Here is a 13,298-nt window from a genome sequence, read left to right as displayed (position 1 = left end):
TATAGTCATGTTTCACTAGTGGAGATTTCTTTATTCTCTTCATTATTGCTATCATCCTAAGGTTCTCATACATACCTATTCAATATTCAGTTAAGCCCTATTAATGAATCTCTAAAGACAGGGTATCTATTAATATATTTATATTATCCATAGATGTAATACATATATAATATATGCAGGTGATACATTATATAATAAAATGCATAGCTATTTACTAACTATTCATCAGGAAAATTGCACTTTTCCTCAAACATACAAATTCACATGTATTATTCTCACAGGTAAACAGTTTTGCAATTTTCAGTTAATAATTTATGCCCTAGAAATCATTTTTTAAAAACTGATTTTATTCATTTCATTTGTGTTCAAAATAGAGCCTCTGCACCCTTCGTAAGACTTTTAAAAACGTATCTTCTTTTTGGAAGGTTTTTGTAAGTAGCTGCAAGCTTACTTAAGAGTATTTTTACAAAGTGAATGAAATAATTCAATGTATTCTTTTTCCTCCAAAGTTTTCCTACTGAATATCTTAACATATCTTAACTTGGTTATCACATAACAATTTTATCTTCATGTATCAAGTTCCTGCAAAGGACACGCAGATTTCAAAGTTAATCCCTCCTGGAAAAGTCCTGACTGTGCTTCCAATGGGAGATATTTAAGGCTTTTATGGTAAGTCACAGCAACTGTTTTCCTTGAGAAATCAGATGCATCTACGCAGGCAGTCTTTTCTTCACACAGTTCCAATATGCATGAATTTTAGTTTCACAGTTAAGTGAAATAGCACCAGTCCTCCAACAAAATGGTTCAAAATTCAGTTACTACCTTATATTAACTGACTTCACTGCTAGCTCATTGGTATATATAAGTAACAGATGCGAATCATGATTACTAGTCCACAGTCACTCCTTTCCATCTAGTAACAATTGGTCACTGCACATCTGTGAGTCAGCAGGTGCATATGCATGCGCGCACACACACACACACACACCAGCCAAATGTGTAGTTATGTTCCTTCCTTATCTCCCAGTGATAAACCTAAATGACATTTCATGAAAATCAGACCCCATTCCAAGAAGCAATTGTCCATCAATGACGGAAGTAAGTCAGGGAATGAAAAATGATAAAGCTGGCAGTGAAATTCAGGCCCAGTGTAAGTGGAGTTAGAGAAGAAATAACTGAGCGATCGTGGAATGTTGAGACTCTGAGCCAGAAGGAGTCCTCCATGAAGACAAAGTGCCCAACACAAAAAAGGGAAGTGGCTGGGACCAAAAAAAAAAAAGGTGCCAGAGGACATGGCACCAGCATAAGACCCTCATTGTAAAGGGACTTTTAGAGATAGCTCACAGCACCAGATGCTGATCTGAACTCAGAAAAGAGTATGGCAATTCACCATAGCACAGAAAAATGTCTTCACTTCAGGTCTGGAAGTTACATGGCCAGAAGAAGGCATCTTCAAAACACTCTTGGGAAGTTTCTACAAAGACGTGAAACACTTCCATTCTCAATGAGTCTGTTTTAAATGACAAAGTACTAAATCAATGTTATTTTAAATTTTTTTCCCTATGTAGGGACAACTAACATTAAGTTTTAAATATTTTAACAAAACATAATAAAGGTCATGGAACAATAGTCATTTTTCCCATTAGCTGTTAAGGTTGCTTTGTGTGGTGTCAGCTTGCATGGTCATTCTTAATGCCTCATACTATGGGGCAAAGTGAGGACTGACTATAAGTGAGGTGGGTCAAGGGGGAGAAAGCTGCCTTGCAAAGGCATCATTATGACAAACGTCAGTTTGGTCACCACAACATGCTGTGGGAAAGCTAAAATCGAGAGCTCCTCCTCTTCTGAATGTTCAGAATATGAATATGACTTTAGCAAGAACTATTCTTTCCTCTATTCCCTTTCTCTCTGTTTTCTTTTTCCTCATATAAAGATTGGAGACAATTTTAAACAAAATACCTGAAAGCAATAAAGTTTTCTGAAGTGCTGGATATTGTCAACTGTTTCTGAACATCCATTCCAAATACCTTCTATTTTTCTATTGCCTTAGGGGGATGAGAAAGCTAAAACTACATTTCCCGGACCCCTTTGCAGATGAAATGTGACTTAGGGTCCACCTAGGAGATGTACTAGAAGTGAGGAAGACATCCTCTCCCCGGTCCTGTCGTTATAGCCAAGCAGGGAAGATCAGAAACCTGAGTTTGTTTGTTTTTTTTTTTTTAACAGTAATTTAAATTTTAGTCCAGCTATAATGCAGGTTATTCTGACTTTAAGGTAGCATCACATGACATACTTCTGAGTCCATTCCCGAGATATTCTCTCCGTGCAATCTCTGGCACTAGGGGGTCATCTGGGTTTGGATCACATAGCAGTGAACAAATGGATAAAAGAACTTTAGAAATAGTTAAAGCAGGAGACCACTGTGATCTTAGAATATTGAGACAAATGCTGCCGTTACTGTTAATATTTGGATGATAAATTCTTGTAAATGCAACCTTAGGTGGTTTGCTAGTATCTGGATATGGGGGTTGGAAGCAGTGGTTATGTGCAGAAGCTGCCTCCTGTTTCCTGGATCTCAGCTAAGTGTGACCCCTTGAAATCATAGTCCCACAGTGGACCCTGAATGATAAATAATCTACATTTTGCTTTCTGGCCTCTCTGCTCCTCCTCTTACTCTCTATTCTCTGTACAGCAGCCTAGAGTACCTTAATGGAACATCAATCAGATCATACAATTGCTTCCTTGCTTGTAGCCCTTCACTGCCTTCCCCTTTGGCGTGCAAGAGAAAATCCAGCCTCCTCCCCCAGTCTGCAAGGCCCAAGAGCTCTAGGTCCTGCATACTTCTCTGTCCTCATCCTCCAGACACCCTCATTCATTCACCATGCTCCCAGTACACCTGCACTAACTCTGTTTCTTGGCCACATGAAGCTTGTGCCCATTGGAGAGACCTTCACATAAGATTCCCTTTAGGTTGAACTGTGGGGATCTTACTGGGGGGCCTCCTGGGCCAGGAACTCCTCTTTCTCCTGGAAACCCTGGATCACCTCGTGAACCATTGTAGCCATGCATGCCAGGCTTGCCTCTGGATCCAGGAGGCCCTGGGTGGCCCTGTAAGAAACAAGCTTATAAGTGAGGGTGTTTTTGCAAGAATGCTCTAACACAAAGTTTATGTCATATGGGTACCCAAGTTATGGCAATTGGGACTCACGTGCTATTTAATTTGTGAGACTTCCTTCCCACCCACAAGTACTATGTAGCATAGTAAAGATGTAGAGATAAATTTTAATATAGCCCAATTGAAATTAGTTTGGAATATTCCAAGAAATTTGGGAGAGCATCTTCCTTAAAATCCTTAGAAAGACTCTAATGGATTATAGAGCCCCTGAAACACCTCTTCCTTCTTTCATTTGGTTTACATATTATAAATAAAAGTTTTGAGCTCCCTTCCACTGTTAAAACTAACCAGCAAGTAAAAACTTTCACTATGAGTACACATTTATTTCTAGAACATGGAAAGTAAATGTAGCTTATATTTTGGAATGTTTTTCTCTAATCTGTTTGAAAACCTTTCTTTTCAAGTAAAGTGTTTTGGTCTCAAAGTTATTATGCAAAATTGAAATGCAAATGCCCTTCCATGCACTACCAGGAGAAAATAAAGAAGAGTCTGCCAAATAAATATATATATAGAGAGAGAATATGTGATTTAAGGACTTCAATGAGGGCTTTTCCCCCTTTTTTTTTTCAGTTGTGTGCTCTTTTATTGGTTTAAATGCTGTATATACCTTATACGAATATGTTGGCAGTTACTATTATTTTTTTAAGATTTTATTATTTATTAGAGCAAGCACAGTAGGGGGAGGGAGAAGGAGAAGCAGACTCCCCACTGAGTGGAGAGCCTGATGAGCTTTTCCCTTTTTTAAAATAAATGGAGAAAATTAAAAGAGACTTACAGGTATGCCATCCAACCCTGGAAATCCAGGAACACCAGTTGGACCCTAAAATCCCAGAAAACAAGACAAAGATATAAAAGTTATTAAAGTATTGGATTAACAGATTGATTTACTTGAAAACATAAATAATGAGCCATTTTTAAAAAAATCTCTTAGCAGTCACTGTTACTTATTTTTATATTAATGAACTTTTTTAAAAAGATTTATTTATTTGAGAGAGAGAATGGTGGAGGGAGAGCAGAAGGAGAGGGAAAGAGAGAATCTCAAGCAGACTCCCTGCTGAGTGCAGAGCCTGATGTGGAACTCAATCTCATGACCCTGAGATGGTGACCTGAGCCAAAATCAAGAGTCTGATGCTTAGCCCACTGAGCCACCCAGGTGCTCCTTTTTTACATTAATGAACTGAAATGCTAAAATTTTAAAAAACCTTTGGAAAAAAAGAAAACTTTGTACTTTTCTTTTTGTACTTAGGAAGCCAATTTGGCAACATCAATTAAAAAAAAAAACATTTGATACCTTGTGAAATTCGACTTTTTAGCATCTGGGTATCCAAGAGAAATAAACTTTTAAATGTAAACACAGGTAATTTACAGGATTGTTGTTGCGCCCTAGCACAACACAAAGTTGGGACAGGATCTCAAATTTACATCAACATGGAATAAACTATAGTTTTATCTATATTACGGCATATTGTGCAGTATTTTTAAGAGAGTAAGTTTAATCTACATAAATTGATATGAAATGATCTCTAAGCCATCTGGTTGAGTAAAAAAAGAAAAGCTCAGCATGATAAATATATCATTTAGGTTTTTAGAAAGCCATGAAAGACTATAACCCTTCACTGGGTATACTCATGTATTTCAGTGCACAGAAAAGTCTAGAAGGGCATGCTCCTCTGGAAAAGAGTTAGGAAATGAGAGCTGATAAAGAGGAGTTTGGACTTAACTTTTTTGAGGTGGGTACTAGTAGGTACTAGACTACTTGTGATTATTTTAAAAATCTGGCATAGTAGTGCTGGTGAGTGGTTAGTAAGAACCACTTAAGAAGAGTCTTACCTTGTCACCTTTGTCACCTGCTGCTCCAGGAGGGCCACTGTCACCTCTCATCCCTTTCTCTCCTGGAATTCCTGTGGGTCCTGGCAGTCCCAGGGGTCCAATGGGACCCTGTGGCCCCGGCGGTCCTGGTTGACCCTAAAAAGGAAGATTTAAAAGGTTGAGTCTTAAGCGCTCTCTTCTAACACAAACATGCTCACTTGGGCTTACAGAAGACCGGAAAATTAGATGTGAGCAAATTCTAATAATAGAAGCACAAATGACCAATTAATTACAAAAATAAGAAACATCAATATTGCCTTTTTCAATCTGAATTTAAGCCATACAATAAATTTGAATTACTCCACATGTATACACACATGCACACACACACACACACACACACATGAACCAATTATGGTTCTCTTACTATTTTTGTTCCATCAATAACATTTATAACTCTTGACTATTTAGCAAAGCAAGGAACTTGCAAAACAAAGCAAGAAAAAAAATATCAAACTGTCACTACCATCATGTTAGTGACACAAATCAAGAGTGGAGAAACCTGCTTGCCAGATCTTCTTTAAAATTTCATATGGCTAATGGTTTTTCTGCCCTTTTAGTGGAAAACATTTCTTTTTAGCTGCTTTTACCTAATAATATCTACTTCTTAATTTGGAAGTAGACTCTCCACGTCAATTTATACTTATTCAATCTGACTTTCCAGGAATGAAAGGGTCACCTCTTATGTGCAGATGTTTCATGAGCTCAGTTCTCCTGAACCCACAGTGGGTATGTTTCCAGTACAAAGATGAGAAATTCTCTGCTCCCTTGCTGCCTGTCTTCTGTTGCATTTTAATGGGCTGATGTATCAAATGGACATTGAATCCTTGCCCCCTAGAAGCAGCTTTGAGTCTCACAGCTCTCTCTATTCTGGAGTAGGGAAGACTGGCCTCAGAGGAGCACGCTTCCTGCCCCCCCCCCCAATATTGCTCCCTTCTCTGTCCCAGGCTTCCTTTTCTCTTTCCAGCCTGCACACTTATGGTTCCCTCTAGGACTGAAACCTTAAATATCGTGGGTTCAAACAGCACCACTGCTATGTTTCAGCACAGACCTCTCTAACTTCCAGATGGCTCAGCATATCCAGCTGCCTCCCTGACATCTTCTTGGATAGAATGGTACCTCCAACTTAAAAAAGAGATCCAAAATGGAATTCTTGCTTTTCCTCTGAAATTCAATCCTCTGTCAACCTTCCTGAACTACCCATTTGATCCAGCCAGAATCCTAGAGTCATCTTGACATTCTTCTTTCTGCTACACCTACACCAGGTCTATGATCAATTGCTACCATTTCCTTTCCGAAACAGATGTGGAGCTCATCCCTTCCTGGTCCCCCTTGCTGGCACCCTGGTGAAGGCCAACATCAAAAGACTATGGGTTTTGGCTTCTAAATTGCTCTCTAGCTTTCTTTTCCCCTCCCCCAGGCCTCTCTCCACCGAACAGCCCAAGGGAGGTTGAAATCAGATCGTGGCATTTTCCCACTTTTTAAAACCCTCCCTTGCCTTCCCACTGCATGCAAAGTAAACCCCAAGTTCCCCCTAGACCTTCTAGGGTGTGGCCCTGGATTCCCTTGTACCCCATACTTACTACTTCCCAGACAACCCTGGCAGCTCTTCCTTGGTTTGGCTTTCCCACTGGACTGCTCCTGCTCTAGATTTCCACATGACCTAGATCCCCTACACTAACACCTGCTTAGTTGCCTTCCTTGACCCCTGGCCTCTTCCCCGTCCCGCATGAAATAGGATCTCCAATCCACTGCCACCCTCACTAGCCCCTCCATTTCATTATTGGCATCTTAGCGTTTCCTAATTTTCAATTATTTGCTCATCAGTCTACTGTTTGCCTCTCCAGTTAGATATTAGTGCTATGAGGGCAAGGATATTTGCTCACCAGTTAAGTCTTCCATCTACCATCTACCCCAGATTTTGGTTCAGGAAATCTCTTCTGAATGAATACAGGATAGGTGGACTGGCAGTGAGTATGCTTCCAGGCTTGTGGTCCAGTCTGACCACCCAGTCACTTTGGATACTCTCTACCTGGGCCCTGTATGGTTAGGAAAGTGATTTCTGAACTTTGAAAAAAAGCAGTTTTATCAACTCTTATCTTTATGACATATAAAATGTTATTATACATTTAAACTTATTTACTTTTATTTACTTTTAATATATATTCTTGTTTATTTATTTTTTATTGGAGTTCAATTTGCCAACATATAGCATAATTGATTTTATTGGAGTTCAATTTGCCAACATATAGCATAATTGAACTCCAATAAAAAATAAACAAACAAGAATATATATATTATAAATATAAATAAATAAATAAATAAATAAATATAAATGGAACAGGAGGCCAGTCAGGAGATGGGCCTCATGTACATCCTCGCTGGTAGGAGAACCATGAATGTCTGAACTGGGCCAAACTGCAAATATTCTGGGGACTCGGCCCAAACACCTGGAATTTGCTAACTTGCTATAGTAAGACATTTTGCTTAGTGATAGCCTTCGATTATTAGGTATGTGCATCCAAGATTGGTTCTCTGCTACTAACACCAACTTTGTATCTGAATTCTTTGTAAATAAAGTATGTGAGAATTCCAAAATCAATAAATAAATAATTTACTTTTTTGTAAAATAAAATGTCTGGGAACAATGAGTCTATTTGAATGAACTTAAGAATCTAAAATCAGAGTTTCTAAATGATATATCTAGCCTCAGCATTCAATTTCTGTCTATAATCTGATGAGGGCAGGGAGTATATTAGATTCGTACGGCATTTTAAATAACACACTTTGTAATCTGAAGACAACACCTTTACATCAGGTAAAAAGAAACTTTGTAATGAGAAGTTTACGAGAAGGATTTCACCAATGCAAGGTGAGTTGGCTGCCCATCACCATGCACTGCGGCGTCTAAGGTGTTCAGCTGTGTTGTCTAACACATTTCGGAGCCCATGCTATATTTTATTAGTTTGAAAGCACTCTTAGTATTCACTTGAAGTCAGGATGTCCACCTGCAAATTTTTTTGCTTCTTAAAATCTTTCCGAAGATTTAAGAAAAATCACGTTGTATTCCTTTGTCCCACCAAACAACCTGCTCGTGCATTCAATGAGCAAGTGAGTTTCAGAGAGAGAAAAAGCTGAATGGATTTTACAAGATACCTGATCAGATCAGATGTCAAACTTCTGGGCGATTCTGAATTATTGAGCCTCAATTCCAAGAATATAGGGTTGCCCCTGTGGTGTGCATGGACGAGGGGGAAATATTTTTTGGAGAGCCTCATCTATATAAAAATTTGAGTCACCTGAAATCAGTGTGTCAGGACTATTCTAGTGACTTAATCTCCTATGATCCCATGAATGAAATTCCACAAGCCAGCAAGTGGGAGTGTTCTGTTAGGCGGCCGCCCTCCAGAAACCAGGGCCCAGCCATGGGGTTCCAGACCAGTCCATAAACATAAACCCATGAGGTGAACCCCATGAGGTGAACCCCACATAGGATGAAGGATCTAAGAGCACCCTGTTGAAAGAACTATCTAGGCCCAAGATGGAGCCCAGGTTCCACATGAGAAAACCAAAACTTCGATAACTTTTGGGTCCCTATACATGCTTGGGTTGACTGGACACATGGTATTTCCAGTCAGCCAATCCCCACCCTCAATACCAAGCCAACTCTGGGGTCTTTACTTCTTTCCCTGCTCCTTATTCACCTGTTCTCTTCCTTGTTCTTTATGCTTCATTCCATAAAAGCTTCCTGACTTCTGCCCCATTTTGCAGTTCCCTGGTTCCTTGAGAATTCAGGAAGTGTTAAATAAAGTGTGTATCAGCTAAAGTGCCCTCTTCAATCATTTTTAACAACTTTGAAGGGAAGACACAGATCTGGGACCCGGCCAGTCCCAGTCCACATGTGATGAGTCACCCTGGACAGTGCTGCTGACCTTGGCCAGGTCCAGACACAGGACAGATGGGTGGTGCCTTGCCTGGGGCTTGGGGCCTGGGGACATGAGCCCTATGTACCCTCATCTAAAGACAGTAATGCAGGGGATCCCTGGGTGGCGCAGCGGTTTAGTGTCTGCCTTTGGCCCAGGGCGCAATCCTGAAGACCCAGGATCGAATCCCACATCAGGCTCCCGGTGCATGGAGCCTGCTTCTCCCTCTGCCTATGTCTCTGCCTCTCTCTCTCTCTCTCTCTCTCTCTCTCTCTGTGTGTGTGTGTGTGACTATCATAAATAAATAAAAATTAAAAAAAATAAAGACAGTAATGCCAGAATATTCACAACATTATTTGTAATATCAAGAAAAACTGGAAATCCTTTAAAATTCTGCCCAAATGAAATTAATAGAAGAGATTATGGTACCTTCATACAATGGAACACACACAGCCTGTCTTAGCCTGGGTGCCCCAGTGCAAAGCATGGGACAAGGAGTTGATGCAAACCATTTGTTGGAGATTCAAAGGAGATAGGGTGGGACACCTGGGTGGCTCAGTGGTTGGGCGTCTGCCTTCGGCTCAGGTCATGATCCTGGGGTCCTGGGATCGAGTCCCGCAGCGGGCTCCCTGCAGGGAGCCTGCTTCTCCCTCTGCCTGTGTCTCTGCCTCTCTCTGTGTGTCACTCATGAACAAGTAAATAAAATCTTTAAAAAAAAAAAAAAAGGGAAGTGATCCCACCCAAGAGCCAGGGAGCTGCAGTGTTTACCTCGCTGGAGGACCACGGTGGTGGGTGGGGAGTGCCTGCTGCCAAGCCCACAACTGGGACCCTTACAGAGCCCACAGAGAGATGCAGAGACTGTCAGCTAGAGACCCCCCAGGGTGGAGCAGAGAAGTAACAGGCCGGAGGGAAACGTGGAAGGCCTGGACATTAAAGGGAGCAAGCAGGCAGGGCTTTCTGAGCTGACATGGATCACCCTCATGATGCTCACGAAAAAGACAGTGACTGACCATCCAGGCTGTCCGGTCAGCCCCCTGCGTTTGAAGGCCAGGCCCACACTAGCTGTGGGACCTCGGGCACATTTCTTATCCTCTCCGTTCCTCAGCTTCTTTCTCTGTCAATAAAAAGAATAACATATGGCAGATGCTTATGCCTGGCACAACAATGCTAACTATTGTTATTATTACTACAAATAGTTCATTGTTCAAAAGGGTAAAACAACCTGCCTGTCATATGATCCCACGTGTAGGGAAGCAAATGGACAGATATTTTCTCTAAATACATATTTATAAAGGAACATTGCTTGAAGGCTATGCAAGAAATAGCATTTTGTCATGCCTCAGGAGGGAAAATGCAAGCCCGGACAATGTTACATTCTTCACCAACAGCAAATGTGACCTTTATAATAAAGACTAATTAACATTTCTCCTTCACCATGAAGTCACCGACTCAACAAACATTATCAACAGCCTTTAACACCTGCCTAAACTTCAAAATTCAAAATCGTACATCATTTGAACTTTCCCTTCTTTTCAAGCTTTTTCATCATCATCGTAACAGCTACTGTTTATTGAGTACGCAAAAAAATACTAAAGGCTTAGAATTTTCTTTCTTTTTTTTAAAGCCTAGAATTTTCAAGGAAGCTTACATGTAGAAGTATGTATTACAAAACAGACAACGATAACACATGAAATGTAATTATACAGACATAAAACATTTGGGGGTATTTTGAGGGCATATCAATTTAAATATTACACAAATTGTAAACAACAATCTGAAAGAATAAATAACGACTTCAGCTCCTTTTTTTTTTTTTTTTTTTGACCTATGTTAGTTACTCTTACTTGGTAAGATTTCTTGAATATAAGACTCTGGAAATTAACTACTCTTTCATCAATTCTGGGAATTATCTTTTCATCTTATAGGTAATTTACCAAAAAAAAAAAAAAAAACCCTCCTAAATGATTTTTTGTGAATGTCACACTTTACAATAATGTAACATTTAGAAACAACCAAACCTATGTTTAAACATAAAATGGTAATTGAGAAAGAGACAGCCAATTAACCACCTATAAATCTCTTTAATGTACTTCATTCTGGACACACAAGGCCGGATCCAGGGAGCTAATGGAACTTTGGGAAGAAAAAAAAGAAGGAGTGGAAATGTTTCACTCGGTGGTAAGAATGATAAAATGCCATTCAGTATAGAAATGGGTCTTGGTTTGAGAAGGTGCCATCAAAAATGCTTTTAAAATAAAGCAAAACAAGAAATGGTAATTTTCATTATTCAGTTCTGGACCCCGTGCCGTTCCTCCTCCATTGCCCTCATCTGTTAAGTTGACTCCCTTGCCATTTCTGAATAAGCTCTGCTCATCCACAGACTCAGTGCCCTGTCCCAGGATTGTCCCTCCCACTCTCAAGGTCATTTCTTAGTGCTCCTATGAAGACTCCCCAACCTCCAGCCCTCCCCCCACACACCCTTCTGTACTAGATACCTCTCCAAGATGCTTCTTTAATGACACCCTCATCTGTTACAGTGACCACCTCTTTATCCCCCAATCCCACACCCCCTAGACCATGAGCTCCTGGAGGGTACAGTCTATGCGCCCAAGTCCATGACGGTAGGAAAGACAACAAATACTTAATAAAATAATATAAACAGTGAAACAGATTCCACACTGAGGTGAGCAGAGTATAACCCCATACGTGAGCAATGACCCTAAATGCAGCAATGTTCGTAACTTCTTGTTGAGCTAGAACATGGGCATTGTCATACCTTTATTTCAACCATATTATATGGCAAATATAACCCCTACTCTACAAGTAGAAAAACTAGCATAAAATATTAAATGCCTACTTATTTATAGCTGCTGGGGAAGACTGTGGTTTGTTTTATACTTAGTGCTTTTTTTTGTATTAACAGGTAATTTATTATAGGATAAATTTTTTAAAGAAATACACTAAACCTTGTATCACAATATTAAATCTGTCAGAAAGCTGCTCACGAAATTTTTCCAAACGCCAGTCTTTAAGATAGTCCTTGCTAGTTCATCCAATTTGAGTAAATAATTTATCCACAGCAGTGTAGAGAAAAATTCCAATCTCCTTAAACTATTTCATATGAAAAAAGGGGGATCAGTTAAAAAAAAAAAAAAAGACTTTACAAGTAAATACCTGAGCTTACTTATTTATAAGGCTATAATGGAATTAACTTCAGGATGAACAGACATAAATAACAAGCCCACAGGAGATGTTTCTATAACTAGAGAATCATTAAATAATCAAAAGAATTTTGCCTCTTTAAAAAAGAATTTTAAAGAAATATTTTGCTCCTAAACTATGCATCCTCCATCTATGAACAATAATATGATGTACAGTGGATTGTTCCCTGGATTCAGGCTAGCAAAAAGAGAAAAAAAAAATGCCCAGTGGAAAGAATGATTGACTTTCAGATGTAATTTCTCTGATCTATTGATCTTTCCTTCTTTCTTTCTTTCTTTCTTTCTTTCTCTTTCTTTCTTTCTTCTTTTTTCTTTCTTTCTTTCTTTCTTTCTTTCTTTCTTTCTTTCTTTCTTTCTTTCTTTCTTTTCTTTCTTCTTTCTTTCTTTCTTTCTCTTTCTTTTTTCTTTCCTACTGCGTACATAGAACTGCCTCTGAGGTTTATGACTTTCAGTGAAAGATAGCAAAATCAGAAAAGATTCCCTGAATTCAGAAACAACAGTCATCTTGCCGACTGAGGAACCTGTGACATGCCCTGTGATGCCACATGTCATCCCCTTCGTCCTTCTCAGAGCCCAAGCTGACACCATGTCATCGAACCTGCTATACGGCCCTCCCTACTGAGGCTGCAAAAGCAGTAGGCTCCCGGGCCAGCTGTACAAATAGAGGATGAAAGTGATGGGAGTAGACATGTCGCCCAGCCCTCTGGGGCCAGGGCATTCCTTTATTCTGTCGCTTGTTAATCATCTGTATCAGGCACGGCTCTTGAGCAGGGCTAAGATCAAATCATTCTGATTTCACAACTTGGTACAACAGACCAACAGACAGGAGAATATGTACATTTTTAAAACCAAGATCTTCAGCTCAGCCTTTTGGGTTGCCACTGATGTGCTTGCTCCTCGGGACCAAACCCTTTGGGGAATGACAAAAACCTAAGAAAACCTTTGCCATTTTAGCAGTATGAGGTCTGGGAGAAATAAGTACAGAGACACAACTACAGATATATACACACTCACACTTTGCCTGCGACAGCTCTCCGCTCCTTCCCAACTAGGAGCTGAATCAGTACAAAGAACTGTATGTTTGTTCCTTCGTTCATTCATTAATGAATG

At 39.8% G+C, this 13,298-nt stretch overlaps 1 protein-coding gene across 2 annotated transcripts in view; it reads right to left on the bottom strand.

Moving 5' to 3' along the window:
- The window catches only part of COL4A4 (collagen type IV alpha 4 chain), a 127,086-nt gene that overhangs the window by 79,772 nt on the left and 34,016 nt on the right, over positions 1-13,298 (bottom strand). For both annotated transcript variants that reach the window (XM_055346153.1, XM_055346154.1), the window contains 3 exons: positions 5,006-5,140; positions 3,951-3,995; positions 2,992-3,108 (listed from right to left, as the gene is read on the bottom strand). In XM_055346153.1, the coding sequence (XP_055202128.1) occupies positions 2,992-3,108; positions 3,951-3,995; positions 5,006-5,140 (297 nt within the window). The remainder of the gene's footprint in view (positions 1-2,991; positions 3,109-3,950; positions 3,996-5,005; positions 5,141-13,298) is intronic.

Source organism: Nyctereutes procyonoides, unplaced genomic scaffold (genome assembly GCF_905146905.1).
Source record: "Nyctereutes procyonoides isolate TBG_1078 unplaced genomic scaffold, NYPRO_anot_genome, whole genome shotgun sequence".
Lineage (NCBI taxonomy): Eukaryota > Metazoa > Chordata > Mammalia > Carnivora > Canidae > Nyctereutes > Nyctereutes procyonoides.
Note: the sequence above shows the minus strand (reverse complement) of the source record. Positions and strands in the feature narration are given on the sequence as shown.